Consider the following 24,492-nt stretch of genomic DNA (forward strand, 5'->3'; position numbering starts at 1 on the left):
AGGACCTCACACACACGAGCACACACAAGCACATAGAAATACACATGTGGGTCATATCAGATGTATTTTCTCACCAAACATCCAGACATCACTAGCAGTGGTGAAGCGTCTGTAGTTTATGGACTCGGGGGCCATCCATTTGATAGGTAATCGACTAAGTGAGGCTGCGGGAAAGACACAAAAGCATTTGTCAAACCTGTTTGACAAAAGAAAAAAAAGAAACCACTCTAGAAACTCTTCTACATTTGAGGCTGCAGACACTACCATTACAAAGCTTGAAATAACAGGCAGTTGTGGCTGCAGACAAATTCTGCGGTGATTTGACACAACCGCGTAGCCATGTGCATGCCCGGATGCGCCTGTGCCATCTAAATCTGAAACTGGCACGCCCGGCATCATCACAAAAAATGTACAAATTAGCTGCAAATAAAAAAAAAATCTTAATATTTTTTTTTATTTCTTACACTGCTGAAATTGAACGCAATTTTTTTTTTATAAATGTATTTCTGATTTTTCGCCTTTTTCTCCCAAGAATGCGATTTTGATAAGTTGCAATTAGGAGGTAAAGAAAAATGGTTTGGGTAAACAACTATCTAATGGGCCAGGGTAAGGACTGACTACTTTGGCACTTTTCAATAGTTGTGGAAAAATCTGATGGTGTGTATGTAATGTCTGTGTGTTAGCATGCACGTGTGTGTGTGTGTGTGTGTGTGTGTGTGTGTGTGTAATGTGCACGGATAAATAGACTCGCTAGCCCTTGGCTAACAGGTTGGACTCTTTAGTCGTAGTCGCCCGTGGTGCGGGAGACTCGGGTCCACGTCCCGGCTGCGGCGGTTCCCGGGCTGCCCCCCCGAATTCGCTACATGTGTACACAGTAGTGTGTCGGTACCTTTGTAATAATCTTCTTCCTCAATGTGTCGAGAGAGACCAAAGTCGCCCAGCTTGACACACTCCGGAGACGCCACCAGGACATTCCTAACCGCTATGTCTCTACAGGATGGAGAGATCGACAGAGGGGAGACATAAACACACACACACACACACACACACACACACACACACACACACAATTATTGTTTCTCAAGAATGACTTGTAATATTGATGTGCGATGGTGATAATACACCTATATGTGCAAGGGATGTGTGTCTTTGTGCATGTGTGTGTATAGTTGAGTGTGCATGTTGCGTGTTTGTGAATGTGTTTGCGTGTTCATGTTACCTGTGCACCATGTTGCGGCCCTCCAGATAAGCCATGGCCTTGCCAATCTGCAGACAGTATAAGACCAGCGTTGCCGTGGTCAGGGTGAGCTGCTGCTCAATCAGGTAGTTCCCCAGCTGGCATCGATCAATACGTAGATGTCAACAGGATAAAAATATCAAATTAAAGCGCCATCCCTGAAGCTCTACACGCACACAAATGTTCTTTTTCACACTCTTCATCGCTGGCGTGCTTCAGATAATAGCTAACCCCTGAGTATCCAAGTCCTAAAGGCTTTTGTTGTTGCCCATTTTACTGGTTGCTGACAGGTGTGACTCGTGAAAAAATTGTGTTTTGTGTCTGCGCCAAAGCATCTACATGTGAGGAATGAAGAAGTTGTGGCGAGTTCATAGAAGAATCGAAGTTGTTCAACTTTTTGTCCAAGGGTTTTTGTTGAGGTTGTGGCCCATTTTGAGGTTTATGTAACAGTGTTCAAACCAATGCATGCTCTGATAATTTTCTAACATGCATAGTAAAATATACTTAATATAATAGATCTTTATTCTTGTATATATTTACTGCACTGGCTGAATTAAGATACTTTGCATGCTTTTTTAAATTAGTGCTCAAAATTTCTACTGAAAAAAAAATGCTTCAAGTTTCTATATTGACCTTTTATTCATGGAAACCCTCGTGTCTTTACTTTTGCCAAATGAGTCAAACCGTCCATCCATCCATTATCCAAGCCACTTATCCTGCTCTCAGGGTCGCGGGGATGCTGGAGTCTATCCCAGCAGTCATTGGGTGGGAGGTGGGGAGACACCAATAGTCCATCACAGACACATTCACACCTAGGGACAATTTAGTATGGCCAATTCACCTGACCTACATGTCTTTGGACTGTGGGAGGAAACCAGAGTACCCAGAGGGAACCCACGCAGCGACAGGGAGAACATGCAGACTCCACACAGAGGACGACCCGGGACGACCCCCAAGGTTGGACAACCCCGGGGCTCAAACCCAGGACCTTCTTGCAGTGAGGCAAACACGCTAACCACTGCGCCACTGTGCCGCCAGAGTCAAACCAAATAAATCCAAAAAAGACAACAGGAAAATGTGTGCAGTGAGTGCAGTGACATCAAGCACTAGATTTTCAGATTTTCTATGGCGTACTTTAGTATCATAATGATAATGTACTGAACTAATCATTTACCTGTTTATTTAAATGGGATCTAAACTCTATGGTAACTTCAATCTGTTGCCTTATGATTCAATGTGGTTTACTAATAAGCAACTTTGTGCTACACACACACACACACACACTTGTAAATATACACACCTCTCCATGTTCATAGAGCTCCATGACAATCCAGACAGGATCAATCTCAATAACACCAACCAGACGAACAATGTGGGGATGGTCCAAGTCCTTCATCAATTCTGTGACAGAGAGAGCGAGAGAGAGAGAGAGAGAGAAAGAGAATTGTACATTGAAACCATTCTGTGCCACTTCCTTAATACCTCGCTAAGGCTACACAATGTTTTGTTGTTTTTTCCTTTTCCAGTGAGGCAGTACACGTGTACTCGTGATGTCTTTCTCCAGTTTTTCCACGGATGGGATGGGACAGGCCAGGATGGGGGGGGGGCACATGACCATGGAATGCAAAGAAACCCAACCCAAATCAACCATCATCGTTAGATTCTTCCTCACTGACTTTCTGTCCCAGGCACCTTCATTGGCAGTCTTCCTCATATCATAATCTTGCTCCATGTTCCACATTGCCCAGCAGTAGGATGATGGCGTCAAATTCAGTCTGATTTTTGTGCAGTCTGGAATAATACTGCAGGCAATAGAAGCCACAGTAGTGGTCTCCTGCCGTGTACCATATAGGCCTGTGTGGGTGCACGTCACATGTATTTGACCATGTGGTATGGAGCGCCATGTGTGTGCAAGTTTTCTTTCCATCCTAACACTACAACAGCTGATTTTACAGATAGTCTGGTTGAAGATGTGTCAATCAGTTGGCGTTAACAATAAAGACAGAGAAGTCTGTCCTTATTCTTCTCAGCTCTCCTCCCTGTTTTTTTCCATCCACCATGAAATTATGTGTTTTGTAATGAAAATTTGTTTTTGTTTTTGTTTTGTTTTTTGCAGATTCCTGTATTATGTTTGCTGTAATCAAGCCAAACTTCAGCGGAAGTGAAAACCAGATGTCGTAGCTATGAAGATAGGACGGAAAAGCATCCTTCTTTCACTCACCAGCTTCACCTAAAAACTTCTCCTTCATGTCGTGGGAACAGTCCTTGCAGGTTTTTACAGCGACAGGGATCCTCTCTCCTGTCTGAAAACACACCCATGAATACTCACCAAGGCATGTTTAATCTTCAGCCGCCGGGTTAAATTGAACCGTATGATGCATAAGAGAAGTAAATTTGTTTTTTGTTTTTTTTTGTTTTCCAAAGGTGAATTTTTCACATCTTGATTGGACTGTTGTACACTGTTAGGAATGGCAGAAGTTTGTGTTAAAATATCAGTTATTATTATATTATTATTGGTATTATCATTATTATTTAGTCAGAAGTCTAAAAACCATGTCCATAGTACACCTTGTCAAAATACACACAGACAATAAAAGAAGCTCCACTGTCCCAATAAATGAAGACTAAAGAGTAACTTAACCCCAGACCATTTTAGCAAGTTTGCTGACATCTACATGTAAAGACTAAAAACATGGCAGGCTGGTCTCTCAGCATAATAATAATAATTATAATCGTAGCATGGTATGCTAACATTAATAATGGCTCTGTTGTACCCCATTTACACCTGCTATTAAAATGTGATCTGTGTCCAGATATGTTATTCAGATAATCAATCAATCAATCAATCAATTACGTTGCATTTTATATATGAACGATCCGATCTTGCCTTTGAGTTTACACCTGGAATTTTTAATACGTTCTCATGATCCTCATTGAGATTGGATCTCTGGGGGCGTCCGGGTGGCATAGTGGTCTATTCTGTTGCCTGCCATACAATTGGGGAGAAAAACAGGGACCCCCCCCCCCCAAAAAAAAAACAAAAACAAAAAAAACTGGATCTCTGTCCTCAAGAGCAAAACCTGTGTGTGGGTAATTTGAGGTGGCGGTAAATCAGCTGTAGGCTAGGTGTCAACATGGCAGGTGTAAGATTGCCAGAGATACTATTACTGTACCGCCTATTTCTACTTTTCCTCTGTCGAGGAAGGGCTCAGGTTTTTCTGTTAGGAGCAAACAAGAAAAGAAGACTGGCCCTGTTTGCACCAATTGTATTTGCGGCTACTGTAAATGGTATGACAGTGAACCAGTCTCTGTGGATGAAAGAACGGCGTAATGAGTGACTTAGGACATTGACGTTGCGTAGGTACGGATACCAGCACATTGTACGGATTGCGTTTACACCTACCTAAGATCCAAACACAATGCGAGCCAGACTACAGGCAGTCGATCACATTCCCATCCTGACGCATTTACACCTTTCATTAACATGTGTTTTTCCTTAGCTAGGTCACGTTTCTGGATACAGATATAATTTTAACACCAGGTGTAAACGGGGTCTTGGGTCTAGGTGTGTCAATCAGCATCAACAGTACTATGGACAGTTGTTAGTGCTGGCTTCATCTGTCTGTCTGATCGGTGTACTGTTTCACCTAAATCAAACAAAGCCTTTATTAATGTTAATGTCTGCAGCTATGTTTATCCTGCTATGCTAACACCACAGAGTACCAAGACACGCCTGCGGTGTTTTAACCTTTACATAATTTTTCACCTGTAGATGTCAGTAAACTCACTAAAATGGTCTCGGGTTTAGTTAATTCTTTAAGTGATAAAGTCACTTCTGTTCTGAGCTGCTCTGACTCTGAAACAAAGGCGTCAACTCACTGGGCTTTTGTAAATCCCATCATGCACCTCTCCGAAGAAACCTTCACCGAGGATTCGACCCAGGATGATGTTGTCTCTGGATAGGCAGTACCGTTCATCTGAAACACACACACACACACACACACACACCACAACAAAATTGAAATATTTTGACTTGAAAAAACTTTTGTTTGACAGAACATCTAGTTTCCCACATGACAATATTTATAACACGTTGACTTTGACAAAGAGGGCTAGCCAACAAGTTAATTCCATCAAAATCTTAATAGGTTAATCAAAATTTCAGAAAATAACAAGAGCTAGCTTTCTAATATCCGGTTTTAGATACAGCCGAATCCATTCTATTAGATATGTCTGAAGGAGATATAGACACTGTGACAATTATACAGATGTTGTGTGTTTGTGAAATTAATATGATGGATTACATGGATACATGAGATAGAGATCCCCCCCCCCCCATGAAAAGTATTACTGTGCAGCATTTGAAAAAAACCTCCAGGATATATTCATTTATCCCATCATTGTCCTGGGGGACCGGAGCCTCCTCCAGCATCCTTAAGGTAGATCATTTATGCTTAACAAAGTTTTATCCATTTAAAATTAAATGTATAATTTGAATATTACCAGTCTCAGTCGAGGTTTGTGTAGACATTTAGTTACAGAATTTTATTTTTCACAACGGTACCTAACTCTACTCACCACTGGGGTTATCCATGTCCTCTGGGATCTCCGAATAGATATCAGAGCCTGCAGTCAGGAAAAAAATGAATGAATGACAAAACTTTGGATTGAAAAGTCAAGTCAAGTCAATTTTATTTGTATAGCCCAATATTGCAAATTACAAATTGAAAAGGTGTAATAAGAAAAAGATCACACTTTATTATCTCATATCCATCTAAAATAAAATATAGAGATGTAATCTTTGCTTAGAAGTGGCTCTCGACAAACATTTGTCATAATCAAATAGTCAGCATATTTGAAAATTGCACGGCCCGTACAAAAAACAGAGACGCGGCTAGGACCGTAAATTATGTCAATTAATAAAAAATGCCCGGGAGATGAGATTTAGTCGAAGAGAAAGGTAGAGATGCAGCAAATATGACAGCACTATGATCTGACAGAGAAGCATCAGTTATGTCCCCATTCCAGATCGGAAAATCAAATGATAAGACTAGGTCGAGTGTATGGCCTAGCTTGTGAGTGGGACCAGCAGTGAGCAGAGCAAGATTAAAAGACTCAGTCAGATGTTTAAAATCACTTACAAGAGGCTTAGCAGGACAGCAAACATGAATATTAAAATCACCAGGAATCAGAACTCAACCAAAGTTGGGCATAGTTTTAGAAAGGAGGTCCACAAATTGAACGACAGTCTTTATGTGTTATTGGTGGCCGATACACAACAGCAATTAAGAGGAGATTAACCAGATCCACTTTAATTAATTTAACATAAGACGAGGGCTTATTAAATAAACGTAGTCAAAGTTGGACTGAAATCACTGATCAATTTTAATTTTCACGATCTAAAAACCTTGAAGTCAGTATAACACAATCAGCAATAATGTTTCATGTAATAACTACTATTGTGTCTTTTTTCTACCTTCATCCTTAATAGTTCTCAATTGTAGTCTAGCTCTCTTTAACATTCATCGCTGACCTCTGATGACATCATGAGTATCGGGAAAAAAATCTGAGCGGAGCTGAACTACGAGGAGCACTTAAAAGAAGAGAAAAACAGAATTCAGCCCTTCGTATTTGTATTTTTTTTTCTCAGTAGAAAGAGATAAACTAGTGTAGCTCATGAGTCATTACTAATGTGAACCCAATGTTAGACAGCTTCACTTACCCACTCTTTGTTTGCCAATACTGGAGCCATTGTTACTGTCGCTGGTAAAGAGAGAGAGCGAGAGAGAGAGAGAGAGAGAGAGAGAGAGAGAGAGAGAGAGAGAGAGAGAGAGAGAGAGAGAGAGAGAGAGAGAGAGAGATTTTTTGATTTTTAAAAAGTGACTTTTATTTTAGAAAAATACAATCATATTCAAACCACAAGCCAATAAATAAATTGCGTAGAAAATAAAAGGTAAATCACATCAATTCTCCAGAAAAAACAAGTTGGTCATCTTTTACTGAGCACAACACTTCCCTGTAAGCCCATATAGCACTGAATTGCTGGGTATCTTTCATTTCTGTGTAATAATTGAAATCAAGAATCATCCTGGCTTTTACCATTCTAGTAAACAGCAGCTTTACATCAGTGTCTACTGAGTCTTCTATCTTTCTTTTTCTGCTTACATATATGGCCAGTTTTGCTTGTCCCAGGATGAAATTCATCAGTTGACATTTTTCTTTCACAGTTTGTTTATACACAAACCCCAGAATGAAAGTGTGCTTGGAGAAAACCTCCCCTACCTTTCTGAATAAACTCTCCAACAACATGAACAGTGGTACCAGGCGCACGCACTCCAGGTAACAGTGGAAAACAGTTTCTTTGTAAGGGCAAAAAATACATTTATCACTCACACCCTGACCAATAACAGAGAGAAAAGCATTAACTGCTACTATCCCATGCACAATCCTCCACTGCAAGTCAGCAACCTTCTTTGTTAATGGTGGTTTATATAAACCCCTCCAAGCAGGTCTGACATCGACTCCCAAGCCCAGATGACTTCGCCAAGGTGTGTCGACACGGTCATGTAGTTTACCCTTGTTTAGACATTTAACCATCGTTCCATACAGTAATTTGCCTTTTGCTTCTTCTAAATTTAGAAAAGTACTTCTCATTAAAAAAAAAAGCCTGAACAGTCATCAAAGCTGGGACGAATACTTAAACAAGGAAAAGGATCATCTGTATGAGGTGCAATCAACCCATTGCTGTATTCATTCAACAGGATGAATTCATGCCCCGTCAGACAGCGTTTCCAGTGTTCAAGCAGCTTGTTGATGATCCTCACAGAACGCACTCCCAGACCAGCCGCAAGAGCAGCTGCATTGCACAAGTCAGGTCCAGCAGTGTTCACCACCAATTCAAGGGTTAGAAAACCTGCTCTGCAAAACACTTCTGTGACTGCCGATCCTGCCCAGCAGGGTGTGTTCAGACGTCCTCCATGCGCCACAGGCTCCCTCAACAACCAGTACAGGGAGTCGCATTGCTTTGTCCTCTCTTTCACCACCATCTTCCACACTGTGAAGACACCGCGGTAGAAAGGTGGCAGGGTTTGAAACTGCACAGTCTTCAAATCCATGAGGAACAGTGAGTCATGCAGTCCTAAACCACCAAACTTCTGCAACACTATGTGTGCCAGTGGTCTCCACACCAAGTCTTTCGGGCCATAAAGCAGTCTCTGGAGGAATTGAAGGCGGAACGCAGCGCCTCTACTGGCCAAATGTGCAAGTCCTTGTCCTCCTTCCTCCTTTGGGAGAAAAAGGACAGCCTGGGGAATCCAATGTAATTTATCCCAAAAAAAATCAACTAAAACAGCTTGAATTCTTGCAAGTAAATTTGGAGGGGGGTCAACACAAACTAATCTGTGCCATAATGAGGAGAATACTAGATTGTTGATTACAAGCGTCCTCCCTCTGTAAGACATGCTTGGCAGGAGCCACTTCCACTTTTTAAGCCGGCCTCTTATTTTTTCTAAAATGTTCTCCCAGTTCTTTTCTAACACAGATTCTTCACCCAAATAAACTCCCAAGTACTTTATCCCTCCTTTTTTCCAAATCAGCCCTCCCGGTAGAACTAAATTGTCAAGTGGCCTTTTCCCAACCATCACGGCTTCACTTTTTTCCCAGTTTACCTTAGCAGATGACAAACTATTGAAAAGACATACAGTCCCCTCCAAGGTATCAATATCACTCTGTTTGTTAATCATTATCATAACGTCATCTGCATATGCTGAGACCTTCACAGCTGTGGTACAACCTGGGAAAAAAACACCTGAGAGTTTTTCCCTGAGTTTGTGAAGGAAAGGCTCAATGGAAAGGGAGTACAGCATTCCAGGGAGTGCGCATCCTTGACGTACTCCCCTCTGTACAATGAAAGGTGCAGCCAAACCACCATTAATTTTTAGCATACTCACAATGTCACGGTACAGTACCTGGATCTTGGCTATGAAACCTGGGCTGAACCCAAAGGCATTTAGCGTCTGCCACAGGTACTTGTGTTCAACCCGGTCAAAAGCCTTTTCCTGGTCTATGGAAATGAGACCAGTATCTACACCCAATGACCCAGAGAGTTCCAAAACGTGCCCAATTAGTGTGATATTGTCACTTATTAACCTGCCGGGCACACAGTAAGTCTGGTCAACATGAATGGCCTTACTCATCACCTCTCTAAGTCTAGAGGCTAAAACTTTAGAGAGGATTTTATAGTCCCCACACAGCAGAGATACAGGTCTCCAGTTCTTCAGGTCTTGTAGATCCCCCTTTTTCAGCAGCAAAGTGATAACTGCCCTTCTACAGCTCAGCGGTAGCTGTCCTCCGCACAAACTGTCCTGAAGCACCTCCAGCAAATCTTTGCCGACCACAGACCAGAAAGACTTATAAAATTTAACGGGCAGTCCATCAATGCCAGGTGCTTTACAATTGCCCAGGCTCATGAGAGCAGTGTACAGTTCATTCAGAGACAGTTCTGCATCTAACATCGCATTGGTATCACCGTCCACCTGAGGTAGCCCAGCATAAAAAGAACTGGCCAACTCTGCATCCTCCACAAATTCACTTTTAAACAGATCATTGTAGAAGGAGGTGGCATATCTGCGGATCTCAGGGGTTCCCGTTATTGTGGTTCCATCGCCAGAGCGTAACGAATGAATGATCTTCCTCTGACCATTCCTTCGCTCCAAACCAAAAAAAAACTGTGATGGGGCATCCATTTGAGACACATTCATGAAACGTGAACGGACCAGAGCTCCCTGTGCTGTAGTGCCCAACAGGTTGGCTAAGGCAGCCTTTTTAGCTTTAAGGGCTTCAATATGCCCTTGATTTCTTGTAGAATCCACTAAACCCTGTAACTCTACTACTTCAATCTCCAGTTCTTTAAGAGATCTGGTAATGTACTTGGTGACATTGCGAGTATACTCCTGACATAATTGTCTTATCTTGCTCTTTCCTACATCCCACCATTGCTGTAATGAAGAAAAAGTGGTCTTGCTTTTTCCATGCAAAGCCCAAAGAAACTCAACAGCCTCTCTGAAAGTTCTATCATGTAGAAGACCAGTATTAAAATGCCAATATGCACTCCGTACTTTAACATTCTGAATGAAAAAAGAGCACTGAACAAGACAATGGTCAGAAAAACCAACAGGAGTTATTTGACTTGATTTAAAGATACCAACATTATGTTTGAAGCAATAAAAACGGTCAAGTCTGGCCAGAGATAACAAATTATCCTTGGAGTGACTCCACGTGTACTGCCTGTCACTCTTGTAAAAACCTCTCCAAACATCCTGTAGGCCATGGGTTTCAATCAACCGCTTAAGTTTAGCAGATGAAGCGGGATGAGGCTCTAGATGGTTCCTGTCTAGTTTGGCATTTTCCGTGCAATTGAAATCACCTCCCAGAAACAAAAAGAAATCGGTACAATGGTGAATTACATCACATAAGGTGTTCAGCAGTCTCATTCTCTCAACGCCCGAAACTGGGGCATAAACATTCACAAAAATCAATTTTGCACCCTCATATTGTACTGTGACTTTTAGAATGTGACCACACACTATCTCTTCTACCTCAGAAGAAGAGGGACTGAAACCCTTAGAGAAAAGCACACCAACGCCGCCAGTGTTAGTTAATTTGTGGCTTAGGAAGACCTCCCCAGGCCACTCCTTCTTCCAGTCACTTTCATTCACAGCATCACTGTGAGTTTCTTGAATAAAGACCACATCCAACCCTTTCAATTCTACCAACTTGAAGAGAGAAGCTCTCTTCACATCGCTCCTGGCTCCATTTATATTTAAAGACCCTATCTTCAAATCAGCCATGAAAGGGAAAGAAGTTGTCTCTGCAACAAGAAAAGCACATACAAACAATATGAGGAGAACAAATTTTGTCTTAATCATCACTGATTAATTGTGCCTTGACTTTTGTCGTGATTTTCTTGAGCCGGTAAACCTCTTGGTCAGTGAAAGCCCCCTCTTCCTTCCTCAGTCGTGCCACAGACCTGATGAAAGATCTCAAATCGGGGAAGAACTGTTCGGTTTTAACCGCCCTTTGCCCTTTAGTGTCAGTTAAAAATTTCCAAATTGTCTCGAGGGGATAAAAAATGGTTTCATCCTCTTGTGATGGTGTCCACTCACTTTCCTCATCCGATGAATCATCCAACACTTTCTTGGCCTTGGCACTACCCTGCTCTTTGTCAGACATTTTCCTTTTACTGCGTTTAGCTGTTAAACCAGTCTCCTCCGTAAACATGTTGCCATCTACCAGTTCCTCACTGACCGCACTTTCCACACTCTGACCACAGTTCATTTTACCTTTATCACATTTCCTTTCCTCTGTCAGCTTACATTTTTCCGGTTTCTCTCTGGTCTGGGCATTATCGGCATCATTTCGACTCTTAGCTTGGTCCTGTTCCTCACTCTGCTCCCTGTCCTGCGTGTCTGCCTCGGTCTCCTCTACTTTCTCTGCGGACTGCTGTGCACCAGGCGAGTCAGACTCGGCTTCGGGCTGCGGCGCTTCGGGCTGCGGCGCTTCGGGCTGCAGCGCTTCGGGCTGCGGCGCTTCGGGCTGCGGCGCTTCGGGCGGGTTCGAGCTGGTCTGCTGTCCGGCCTCAGGGCAAGACCGAACCACATGTCCTTCTGCACCGCAACCGAAGCATTTCATGGTCTCAGAGGTGGCAAACACGTTATAACTAAAACCGTCCACTTTGAACGTGAAAGTCAGGTTTAAATCGCCCGTATTGTCCTTAAGGATCATGAACACATGTCTTCTGTGACACACAACGTGTCTTAGTTTTGGCGACTTGGACCCCAGCAGAACCAGTTTAATGGGGGACACCAGCTGCCCGAAACGCGACAACTCCGTGGCCAACACGTCATTCTTAATTAGTCCATGGGCCAGACGATATTTCGGTACACTCAAGGTGGCAAAACTTAATTATAATTTTTGAAAGGATCCATGTCTGTAGATGATATTTTGGTATGATAACCATTCCTGAGTGGCAGCTGTATCACAGTTATCAGCTCATGAAGTTAACCACCCACTAAACTAAATTGCATTTTAGACGCTGGTGCATATCCTGGTTTAGCCTCATGGTCAGGACATTTTTCAATGTTCTATAATATTGTCTTTGGTATCATTTTAAAGGGGACCTTCTTAGCTTTCATTCAAGCCCTGTTGTGGATATTTCTCACAAATATAGAGGTCACTTGAGCTCTTCAACCCGTCAATAACACACATCTTTCTGCAATGTTCGCCTAAACTATATACTTTCTTTTAGCCCTGTGGCATCTAGGAATATCAGGGACACAAAACACAAAAACTGGAATACTCACAGGACTGTAAAGATTCAGGAAATTTATAATATACCCATACTATTTCATTGTGTGAGGTGATTGTGAGCCTTAAATGAGAACTAGACCAAAGCCAGTTAGGTCACAAACTGGTCTCTATACATTTGTTTAAATACACAATCAAAATACATGATAAAAAGGAATACCATAGTGAGGTAATGAACTATTTTAATATTTTAAACAACATTGACATTTACATATACTTAGTCAATGATACATGTAATCCCATATCATTAGTGGGTATATGTAATGGTAATGGGTAGGGTAATGGGTATATGTGAATATGGTTACATTATTGTTATCAAGCTCTGGGTAACCAAGTCCAGAATCAACATCCTGTGCATCAATAGACTACTACCACAGTAATACCATCAGAATCATCACACTGTCATTCATCAAACTGCTCGTTTCTCTCATCATCTGACTCCCCAAGTTCAAAGTCCAGTTCTGGACCATCCTGCTGTTTTTGGTTACTGCAGGTCTGTAACCTGCACATGTCTGTGCATGGAAGTCCATTTGACAGGCACATGCAGCTTGGCATTTTGCATGAATGCACACACTTGCATGTTAGCATTTCCAAGACCACATCTGGTGCAGGTGGGGAGCGCATCCAGTAAATGGCCAGCTTGCCTTCATCGTCTGTCCATCCATACTCAGTAGGGCTTGGCACCACAGGGTTAGCCTGCAGACAGCACTTCCATATTGCTGCCTGATAGTTGGCTCGTTGAACATGCATAAAGAGACAGTCTCTACATGGTGGCAGCTGGCTGGACTCAACCTCTCCCCTTTTGGTGCAGAAGAGCTGGTAACGCAGTTTGTTCACCTCAGCAGTGCTGCTATTAGCAACATACATCCGACAGGTGAACTGCTCAATTTTCTGGAACAGCTCATCAGTCACATTCCATGTCTGTCCCAGTTGACTAAAAGTCTCTTGGCAGGAAGTGTGCTTTCTCACTATCTTCAGGGCATTCAGCTTCCCTCGACCAGCGAATGCACTGACAGTGTCGCAGCCTGTGAAGGCATGTAAGCCAATTAGGCTGTCACAGATGCTGTCTCCAAGTGAACTTGCCAGTTTGGTGATGTCGACAAACCGTGTGCGGTTCTGAGTCCCACACTTCTGGTAGATGGGACAGGTGATGTCCTTCTGGAAGCCAAGACAAAGCACCATGACATCAGTGTCCTCAGCTGTGATGATAACTGACTTTGAGCCCGCATTTGCTGCATGCAATGCATGCAGGAGCAGACGGGTGTCAGCTTCTTCATGTGTGGAGTGCAGTTCTGCTGCTTCCTCACACCCATCTTCTGTCAACTTGTAGCAGGTTTCCTCACAGGTCATGTACAACACCTTGCCATGCAGCATAGCTCTGTATCGTGGGAGTTTCCACTCTTCCACCAGAAACTTGATGAGACTGGTCTTGTTGGAGGAACTGCACAGAAATTTTCTCCACTGCTGGACGTGGTGTCCCCCTGCAAGATTATTGTACTGGAGAGTGATGTCTCCACCCTGGTTCAGTCGTTCAGCATCTTTGATCGAAGTCTGGTGATAGACATCAAAAACAACATCAATCCTCCCACTCTGTGCTCCCTCATGGAGGACCTGGGTCAAGGCTGACTCTGCCACCTGTGCAAAGGTTTTGTTGTTGCCATTCATTTTTTGGACCAGGCTCATCCCATCAATGATGGAAGTAGATGGGATTGGGATGTCTTCTGCAGGAGATACATTCTTTTCAAGCTCTCTGGCAAGTGCAGCCTTGTTTGTTTTTCGTAAGGACCCATCAGCATTTGCCAGTGCCCATGGTAGTGGGCCCAATGGGTAGGCAAGGACATCCTTCAGATTCACCTTCCTGCTTTCAGCCACCAGGATCATGTGACTGAAAAGGTTTCTATCTGCCTTCAGAACCACATCCTGTGCTTTCTTTCCATGAGCTTGTTTTGTGCTGACATTGGAGAATGTTTTCAGACTTTGCTTGGTCATCTTGTCGTGGAATTTCACAGGTGGTGGGTCTGCATCTAACCTTGTTTGCTGGAATGCTTGGTAGGCCTCTTCTCCTTTCTCAAGAGCTCTCAAGAGATCTATGGTCACATCAGGTGGAGCCATGTTGCCAGTGGAGAGGCTAACCAAATCAATCTCATCAGGGGACATAGGATTGAGCCAGTTATCCTCCATAAGGTCCATGAGAGACTGGACATCTGCTTCATCTCTCTTGATCCTTGGACTCTGTAGATCTGGATGAGACCATTTGCACCTGCCTTGACCTGTCAGGTCTCTCAGCTGTCTGAGGTACATGCTTCTATACTCAGCTGTGAGATAATATTTGGTCACAGCTCCTGGCTTCAAGCTGAATCCCTTTGTCCCTCCAGCTGTTTGGGTGTCTTTGTTCACCGTTTCTTCTATAGCTTGGTCAACAGGGATTCGGCCAAAGGGATTGGTGGAGCCCAGTTGGACTGAGAAGCCTCCTTCCATGAATTCTGTGTACACATCTGGGTGTGTGATGGGCAGCTCAGACATCTGGGCGTAGTAGTAGGGGAGGTAGCGTGCATAATTCATCCTGTCATAAGCAAAGCACCATGGGATCATTGCTCGAATGCTAGCCAAGTGTAACATCCAGTCTCCCTCTCTGGATGCTCGGATGAGCCCCAACAAGATTTCAACCATGTCCAAATAGGACATCCAGAAGTTCAAGAGGCTGCCGTTTCCACCTCTAAGGAACTCACGGTAGACTTCAAATAGATCCATGATGCGTGTACAAGAGCTGTTCTCGAGGACCTCCTTCAAAGCATGTTGTGAGACTTCTTTCCCAAGGCTGTCAATGGTCTTCAGTGTCTCATTCAGGTGAACCATGTCATTCCTGTGAGTTTCTTCCAACCAGGACAGGAAACGATTCAAGGTCAGTCGCACGAGAGCCTCATACAGGAGCTTGTGTAGTCGCACTGCCCTGTTGTACTTGCGGCCATCCATAACACCAGCAATTGAGCCTTCTGCAATCATGCCAGACTCAATGCAGAGGTCTTTGAGTCCAGCATCTTGGAAACGCTTTCCTATTATTGCCAGCAGTGTGCAGATGGTGTGGAATACCCCAAGCCTAACGATGATATCATGGAACTTGTCATGGTGTTTCCATGTGATCTCGACAGCCTTCGCATACAGGGCTTGGTCAAAGACACAGACAATCTTCCTCAGGCCTAAGTACTGCATGATGCTCAGTGACTGGTTAAGCACCTCGTTGACAGTAGACATTTGTGTCGCTGGAGCATTGATGGTAGGCAGATAGCCTATATTGTCGGGGATGACCGTCATCTCTCCTCGAGTCAGGATGTTGAAGCCTGTCCAGCTGCTGACTGACTGTTCTTCTTGTTGTGACATGCGTGCTAGGACCCAAAGAAGGTTTTTCTCTCTGGCAAGCTTAGTATTGGCTGCAGTATCGGCATCTGACTTTTTGCTTTGTGGTGGCCCTACCCGTTGTCCAGCATTGTAAGTTGGTAACATTGGTGGGGGTCCATCAATGCTTCTCTTCTTTGTTTTGGGAACAGTGGGCATGGGTTGGACAGGAAGTGGGTTGACTGGCTTTGCTTGCACAGCAATCCCATTGACTCTGTGAGATGTTCCCTCACCACTGACAGTTTCTTCAAGACGGTCGATATTGTCCCAGGCTAAAGTTGTGAATATGCCAGGATGGATGTTAGCTGGAAGGGCAATGCCACTCCCTGATGATGAGAGTTTCTGGAGACACAGGGCAGTGTTGATCTCTTCCATCTGTGAATAGGACACACTGTGACCAAGTCGGTTGAGGATGTTTATCAACTCTACATTTCCTGTCAACGATTTGACACTGAATGGCAGAACAATGTGCTTGGAAGGCTTGGTATTTCCACATGTCACTGCATATACTATGTCATGGCCAAATGACTGCAGAAGGCACTGCACTCTCTGGGATGCATGATCAGGATCATTTGAGCCTGTGAGTAGAGAGTACAGGAAGATAATGAGCGACTCTGGAATGGTAGGACATTCTGCTTCTGGTTTGACTTCAGGCGGCCAGGTTTGAGGAACATCTTGACTTTTAATGTCTGCTCTCAATTTGATGGCTGCTTTGGCTATAACATCTTGTGCACTGACACTTTTCAGGGTCTGCAGCTCCCTTTTGAGAGACTGATTTTCTTTGGCAAGTTCCCTCATGGACAAGTTATCGGGATAGAGGAGGAATTTTCCTTTCTCATCAGGGAATATCTGCAAGGCTCCAGCAAACTCACTCTCCAGGTTTCGCCTTATGTGCTTCTTGGTTGATTCCTTGACTTGGGCAATGCCTTGGGAGTTCATTGAAGCTACCAGTCTAGAAGAGAGATCAGTCATTGTCATCACTTGAGGATTGCCAAAAAGCTCCATCCTGATGAAGAGGAACAGCTCATTGTATGCCTTATTCACAGCAGCTTCATACTGGGCTGCAGCATCATCATCTTCATTGCTGGCAACCTCTCCTTTGGAAACCTCTTCTTTGGTGTAAAGTCTATAGCATGACCTGTGGTAGTGCCCTTCAGCTGCTACAAGGTCTCTACTCACAATGGCAAGGATTCTGCTGTCCCTTTTCTTTGTGGCTGCACTCCTGATCTTTGCATCAGCTCGCAGTTCTCGACACTGCACCAGTACTTCTCTCGTATTCTGTCTCTTGGAATATTTGCTGTTTTTCTGACAAAATATGCACTCTGCATCATAAGTCCTAGATGTACTTGGAGCATGTCGAGCTACTCTCATAGATTGTTTCTCTTCAGCAGAGACACAACTTTTCTTTTCTTTTGCAAGGAGGCCATCAAGAATTTGCTTCATAGTGAAGATACTGTGACACTTTCTGTGGTAGTAGATTGCTGGAATCTGTCCCTCAGGAATGTCTTTTGCCAGTTTCAAAACTGGTGCATGATTTCGTATCTGAGCTGCCCTGAGCAGAGTTCTCCATGAGTCGACACTTTGTAGTGAAACCAGCTTATCTGTATCATCAGAACAGTAGATAATGCACTCCACCCGTGGGCGCTTTGGTATTGGGTAAAAACTTGCTTGTTCACCAGTGGCCATATTCAGTCAGTTTTCACCTGCCACATACAAACAAATACATGTAACTTAGGTGTATGAACACTACTAAAACAAAGTTTACTTTGCTTCACCAGCGTCATATTACCATTATTTATCTTACATAGCCACAAATAGATACATTACCTAGTTGCTATGCAACAGCTGTATTTTGTCCACATGAGGCCGCTAAAATCAACACAAGATGAAAGTTCCTCGTAGCCACTTTAACTAATCATATTAACATATACATTAAAAGAACATGCTAACATTATGGGAAATTAGCTTACAATCTTCTCCAGAGTGAGACAAGAAGATAGATACCAGTTTCCTCTATATGTGTTTAGTAGAAAGCTATCTGGCTGCACGTTAGCCTAGCTTAGCACAATGAATGGAAGTACACAGTACTGGTTATCCTTGGTTGTTGGCCAACTAAGAACTGTCCCAGAGTTTAAGCTAGGCTAATCAGTACAAGGGGTGTTGAAATGCTATATTTGTAAAAATCTGGGCAAATACACAATCGTGAGAGGCACAGAAACAGGTTTCCCGAAAGAAAAATGAAATAGCTGCTCATTTGGAAAGGTTATCATGTATTATTTTACTTCTGTTAGTGTACCAAATAAAATGGCACCAGTGAAGTTGTGTCACCTTGGGTGATATCGATATCTGGTCTGACCCATGGACTAACTGGCTTTGGTCTAGTTAGTTTCTTAGTAATAATGCCCTTCTAATTTAAGGTTCACAGTCACCTCACACAATGAAATAGTATGGGTATATTATACATTTCCTGAATCTTTACAGTCCTGTGAGTATTCCAGTTTTTGTGTTTTGTGTCCCTGATATTCCTAGATGCCACAGGGCTAAAAGAAAGTATATAGTTTAGGCGAACATTGCAGAAAGATGTGTGTTATTGACGGGTTGAAGAGCTCAAGTGACCTCTACATTTGTGAGAAATATCCACAACAGGGCTTGAATGAAAGCTAAGAAGGTCCCCTTTAAAATGATACCAAAGACAATATTATAGAACATTGAAAAATGTCCTGACCATGAGGCTAAACCAGGATATGCACCAGCGTCTAAAATGCAATTTACTTTAGGGGGTGGTTAACTTCATGAGCTGATAACTGTGATACAGCTGCCACTCAGGAATGGTTATCATACCAAAATATCATCTACAGACATGGATCCTTTCAAAAATTATAAGGAAGTTTTGCCACCTTGAGTGTACCGAAATAGGAAATTTTGGGCTCTGGCCCATGGACTATAATGAACGGAGGCGCGTTTGAAATAGTGACCTTCTTTGCCAGGTTCACCAGCGGGAGAACAGGGGTGAAAGAGTCGCGAATCACGACGCCATTTTCCACAACTTTTCCAACTTTGGCCACGCCATCTAAGAAAATGACAACAGCTTTGTTCATACGCGAAGCAGACTTCACACTTTCAAACCCGACAACCTCTCCAACAGCATAGCTGGCCTCCTCCACTGAACAGCCGACACTCGGCAATATCTTAACCGCATGACGGCGTGTCAGCTTCTCCAGCTCCGCACTACTACTGACAACGGGCATGGTGCCCGGCTGCCAACCGCACCACCAAACTACACCCAAAAAAATTGATAGAACAACAAACTAATCACGAAAATAGATACAGAAAAGAAAGAGAAAGCATGGAAATTTTCACTCACACCGAAGCAAAAAACGCTGTCGCTCCGTTCACTCACTCGCACTTCCACGAGAGAGAGAGAGAGAGAGAGAGAGAGAGAGGAGAGAGAGAGAGAGAGAGAGAGAGAGAGAGAGAGAGAGAGAGAGAGAGAGAGAGAGAGAGAGAGAGAGAGAGAGAGAGAGAGAGAGAGAGAGAGAGACATGCAGGCACACATGCAAATGAAGAATAAATTATTAAAGACTCTTGACAAACACAAATACGTTATGCCTTGAATCCGGGCCAGTAAGGTGGACTTCTGCAGTCAGTAAAACAAAAAGTGGAGGGGATTGTAGGTGAGGAAACCAGGAGTGTAAAAAACTGATGTGAAAAATAACAACTCACACACACACACACACATTCACACTCACCGGTTTGGGATGTCCGGCAGTGCAATCCCCGTACTTCTTCCTGTGAGAGCAAGACCAGTGGTACACATTTCTGCATCATAATTTTGAAAGGCTAAGGCACATCGGCACACAAAGGACCACAGACAGTGACAGCCATGAAACCAAAACCCCAAAAGGAGGCCAAACCACCACGGCCTAAAGAGGTGTGAGGGAGGCGAGGAGGTGTGCTGTACCTTTACCAAGTCTATGAATGAGGGTGCCTTCAGAGTTGGTCTGTAGGCGGTGGTAGCCGTCAATTAGGTCGGCCATGTTTTCTGCCACAGCCAGGGAGGAGGTGTTGACTGACAGGGGCTTGGGGTTGGTGCATCAAGGAGAGTGTTAGTTGCGTGAGCACAACATTTAGTCAAAAAATTATTTGTGTGTGTGTGTCTTTATACCTGTCTAGTTCCCTCTATCTGGACAGTCAGCAGTGCCTGACCATCACTGTCTTTGGAGACACGGATACTGCGCACCTGGGAAAAACTAGCCAGGCAGGTGGGCTGGACGGTGGTGGTGGGGGGGTGAAGAGAGGCAGAATTAACCAGAGGTAAAAATGAGACGAGATCAAATCAAACTAAGGACTCACCTTTAAACTATCATTATGGTTGTTGTTGTTGTCAAACAAGTGAGCTTACTGTTGCATGCTTGTCAGCTTGTTGGCTGATGCCTTCAGGGCTGATGACCAGCTCTACTGCTATACTCCAGTCTTGCTGTGGGCGCACACACACACACACACACACACACACACACACACACACACACACACACACACACACGACATGACACGACACTGTAACTGTCCTGCGTTGTTTCTGAGCGCTCAAGTTTAGCATGATAAGAAAACAACACTCACCACCAGTTGGCAGGCGAAGCTCTCCTGTGTGTAGTTGTAGCACTGGGCCAGTGTGGTGAAGAAGCGGTCCATACACTGGTCCTCCCTCAGGGTGGAGTAACCCTGGAATGTCTGCTGGACCAGCTTACGCAATTGCTTCGGCTGCCACACAGACACAGACGCACACAGACACACAAATAGATGTGTGTAAAAGAAGCTGAACTAAGGAACAACGACATAGCTATCTTAACATCTTATGGATATGAGAAGTCAAACCCAGGGGAGTAGATGGACTTTGTGGGGCCTCTATACCTTCATGCTGTTGATGAGCTCCATGGGAAAGAACAAGTGAAGCCCCACATCCTTCCTGGTGGAGGAGAAGAAGACAAAAATTCTGACACAGTGGATCGCAGAAGCTGATTTTTTAAATCTTTTTTTTTTGCGAGAGACAGATAGTGCGACTGATATGACACGTAGGTCTGATTGCGGCTTTGAAACAACAACATTTCAGATGCATATGTGTCTGCAGAGTCTCTGGGCTACTCTAAGACATGACAGTCTGTGCCGGTCGTTGCGATTCGGCTGTAAACGGTTCACGTGAAGGGCAGGCGGATCGTGGCACAGCTCGGTATGATTCGGGTCTCCCTGCTGTTTTGAGAGGTCAGCTGAAAAACAGCCTGACATGGTTTGATAGAACTGAATTAAAGATGCGTTATCTGTGCAAAGATTTTTTAGTAGAGCATGTGAGTCTTTATGCAAACTGGTAGTTTTGCCGCTAACCTTCCCCTTCAAACCGCTTGGTAAAAATGGCGGTAAAAATGGTGGTTGCAGGTCAGGTGATGACATATGCAGCACGCATGCACACACTTTCACACACAGAAGACATTTATGACTTACTCCAGCAGTTCAAAGTTGGACTTTTTCTCCAGCCCATCTTTGTAGGACCTCCTGCAAACGGTGCAACACAGTGAATGAAGGTTTGTGTTATTTCATACCAACATATCTGATGTGCTGACAAAAACATGAAGATTATTGTGACACCTTTCTGGTTTGTTAGCTAACAGAAAGGACGAGAGACAGGAAACATAGAACAAAGTATGTAAGGTGACAACTTTGTGTGTGTGTGTGTGTGTGTGTGTGTGTGTGTGTGTGTGTGTATGTCTTTGTGGGCAGTTTCTTTTTCTCACAATACCTTATTTCCAGACAGCCCAACTGCAGAGCCATTCCATCGCTGACTTTGGAGGCGTAGTGCTGCATGTAGTCACTTCGCACCTGTGGTTATTACACACACACACACACACACACACACGCACGCACATACACACATATGCATGCGTACACACACACACACACACACACACTCATGCATGCACGCACATACACACATATGCACACATGCATGCACACACACACACAATCACACACAGAAATGCACAATATAAAACACTACACTTTATTTTACCTCACATTCCTGGATATTAAAACGTTGATGCAGATTACTTCAGTGACATTGTTTCATCAGAGGCAAATGAAAAATAGCAGGGCTTTCTACAAATCTGGCATAAGTCAATAATTGTCACACACACACACACACACACACACTGACCTGATTGTAAAAATACAGCATGGAGGTCCTGTCTTCTTTGAACTTCTCCATAAAGTCTACGGGGATGTATCTGATCCTCAGGTCGTATCTGGACAAACAAGCCTCACCATTAGCGTTCATGTTTCAGAGGACTGTCTAAAAGCAGTAAGATGACAAATCATCTATCTGTCTATCTATCTAGCTAGCTAGCTAGCTAGCTATCTGCTCAGTAATATGTCTGCTGATGGAGTGCTAGCTATATATTATATATATATATATCTCTACACACACACATATATGTATATATATTATATAATACATATTATATATATCTCTAAACACATATAACCATATATACGTATGTGTGTGTGTGTAGAAATAATGTTTAAAACTGTGATTGTCTCGCTTTAATAAATGAAGGGGTCTTGACCTCCACTCGGCCTCCAGGTGATGCTGTTCATATTGCTGTGTGAGTTCCGGCACCGTCAGGTCGGGATGGAGCCAGTGGACCTCACTGGACTTGAGGTGTTTCAGGAGCAGGCCGTAGCACAGGCTGTACTTAATTTCCGGCCCAACACACCCGCTGCTCAGCACCACGTTGATGATGGCCTGGAAAGACACGGGGAGGTGAGAATGTGTGTACATGAGTTTCACTGTGTGTGTGTGTGTGTGTATGGGTTGATGAGAGCAGAGGTCAGAAGACGGCAAAATAGAGACGGGTAGATCCGAGTCGAACCGACCTTGACTGTCCAAGTCTCTTCACAGCGGACCAGTTTGAAGTTCTTGCCCATGTTGGAGCTGTTGCTAAGGAAGCACACTTTGACGATCTTCATGGGGCCCACGTCCCTGGCGATGATTTCCGTGGGAGACATGTCCGAGGATTCTAAATGGCTGTTCGGAGACATGCTCCTCCAGGACAAGGTGGTAGTGTCCCCCGACATCACACACACGCACGTAAGCACACCCTCAGAACATGAACTTTCAAACACACATGGTGTGGACACAGCCGTACGCACTGCACACCTGGCACCACAATACACACAACGTTCAAGAGGCAAACACACACACATATAACACACATTATCACACTGTTAGATTCAAAGATCACATTTCACCTACCAGGACCGGTGAGAAGTTTCAAGTTCTGCTTTGGTTCCTCTACTTACCGGTCTCATTCTCTGCTCCACATCAGAACGTGAGCACTTTACGCCATCACCGTTCAGTCCCAGGCATCGTTTTGTCCTCGATGTAAGATTTTATTTACTTATTCTTTAAAATTTGGTCCTCTTTTGGCAGGTACCGGACTTACTTGTCCTAGCCTGTGCCATGAAGAAGAAGCTGTCGAAAGAGGAAACGGGTACGCATGAGCAAAATAAGGAAGTTGACAAAACGCTCACAGAAAGGCCGACCGCTCTGATGAAACCGCCTCGTCACCCCATTTCACACTCGCAGTGGCACAGTCCAACACCACAACCCACCCACACTGTTTCAGAAGTGGCACGATCGAATGTTCACTTCCTCATCACAAAAAAAAAAAAGTGCAACGGTGGCCCCTTTGGATGAAAGTCTAACATGGTGTTGTGGCATCGACTGTGAACCATATATGCAAACCCCACCCTGACCTGCTCATTCTAGATCAGCTGCTGTGCAAATTCAGCTGGAGGACACCTAAGTTGGAAATGGATGGCTATGTTTGAGTTTGCAGAGTTTGACTATACTCCACGGTGTAACGTGCGACGGTGAAATTACAGCATTTAGACTAAAGAAGCGGAATGGGAACTAACAGCATGGTAATTAGATTAAGGGTCATTTAAAAACTACAACTACTAGTAGTACTATAACTACATGGGTCAAGGACTAAAGACAGTAGGGTTACTGCAACTTGCATTTAGAAATAATAGGCCTACTGTTGCACTAGAAATACCACAACTGCTTCTCTCAGTGATAAATGTATCATTAACCCTCCAAATAAACAACACTGGGCAATTTCAGAAACATTTCTGAGAAACTAAGACTGCATTCTTTTACTGAAATCTTAAAAACAGATAAAAAATTTTACTTTTCACAACAGCCTATGGCTAAGTTCTTTGTGTGTGTGTGTGGGGGGGGGCATGTGTGTGCGTTTTGTATATTTTGATATTTGTATATTCTGCACCACTTCCTGTATAAATGCACTAACACCTGTTGATATTTATTTTCTGCATTTGCACTTTCATGATTGTGTTGCCATTGTATTGTCACTTTATGAAAAGCACATTGTGTTGTTGCCCTGTGTAGGAAAAACCATCCATCCGTCCATTTATCCAAACCACTT

The 24,492-nt window shown here is 43.7% G+C and overlaps 1 protein-coding gene across 1 annotated transcript in view; it reads right to left on the reverse strand.

Moving 5' to 3' along the window:
• The window catches only part of ptk2ba (protein tyrosine kinase 2 beta, a), a 36,687-nt gene extending 13,143 nt beyond the window's left edge, over positions 1-23,544 (reverse strand). Inside the window, exons 1-20 of the mRNA XM_056301051.1 lie at positions 23,345-23,544; positions 22,919-23,201; positions 22,609-22,787; positions 22,200-22,287; positions 21,786-21,865; positions 21,491-21,541; positions 20,906-20,960; positions 20,615-20,755; positions 20,397-20,471; positions 20,160-20,261; positions 19,956-20,073; positions 19,744-19,783; positions 6,960-7,000; positions 5,816-5,863; positions 5,117-5,214; positions 3,459-3,540; positions 2,538-2,638; positions 1,220-1,335; positions 890-990; positions 75-164 (exon numbers count right to left, since the gene is read on the reverse strand). Of these exons, the coding sequence (XP_056157026.1) occupies positions 75-164; positions 890-990; positions 1,220-1,335; positions 2,538-2,638; positions 3,459-3,540; positions 5,117-5,214; positions 5,816-5,863; positions 6,960-7,000; positions 19,744-19,783; positions 19,956-20,073; positions 20,160-20,261; positions 20,397-20,471; positions 20,615-20,755; positions 20,906-20,960; positions 21,491-21,541; positions 21,786-21,865; positions 22,200-22,287; positions 22,609-22,787; positions 22,919-23,119 (1,807 nt within the window). The 5' untranslated portion in view covers positions 23,120-23,201; positions 23,345-23,544. The remainder of the gene's footprint in view (positions 1-74; positions 165-889; positions 991-1,219; positions 1,336-2,537; positions 2,639-3,458; positions 3,541-5,116; positions 5,215-5,815; positions 5,864-6,959; positions 7,001-19,743; positions 19,784-19,955; positions 20,074-20,159; positions 20,262-20,396; positions 20,472-20,614; positions 20,756-20,905; positions 20,961-21,490; positions 21,542-21,785; positions 21,866-22,199; positions 22,288-22,608; positions 22,788-22,918; positions 23,202-23,344) is intronic.
• Positions 23,545-24,492: the final 948 nt, after the last annotated feature.

Source organism: Lampris incognitus, chromosome 21 (genome assembly GCF_029633865.1).
Source record: "Lampris incognitus isolate fLamInc1 chromosome 21, fLamInc1.hap2, whole genome shotgun sequence".
NCBI lineage: Eukaryota > Metazoa > Chordata > Actinopteri > Lampriformes > Lampridae > Lampris > Lampris incognitus.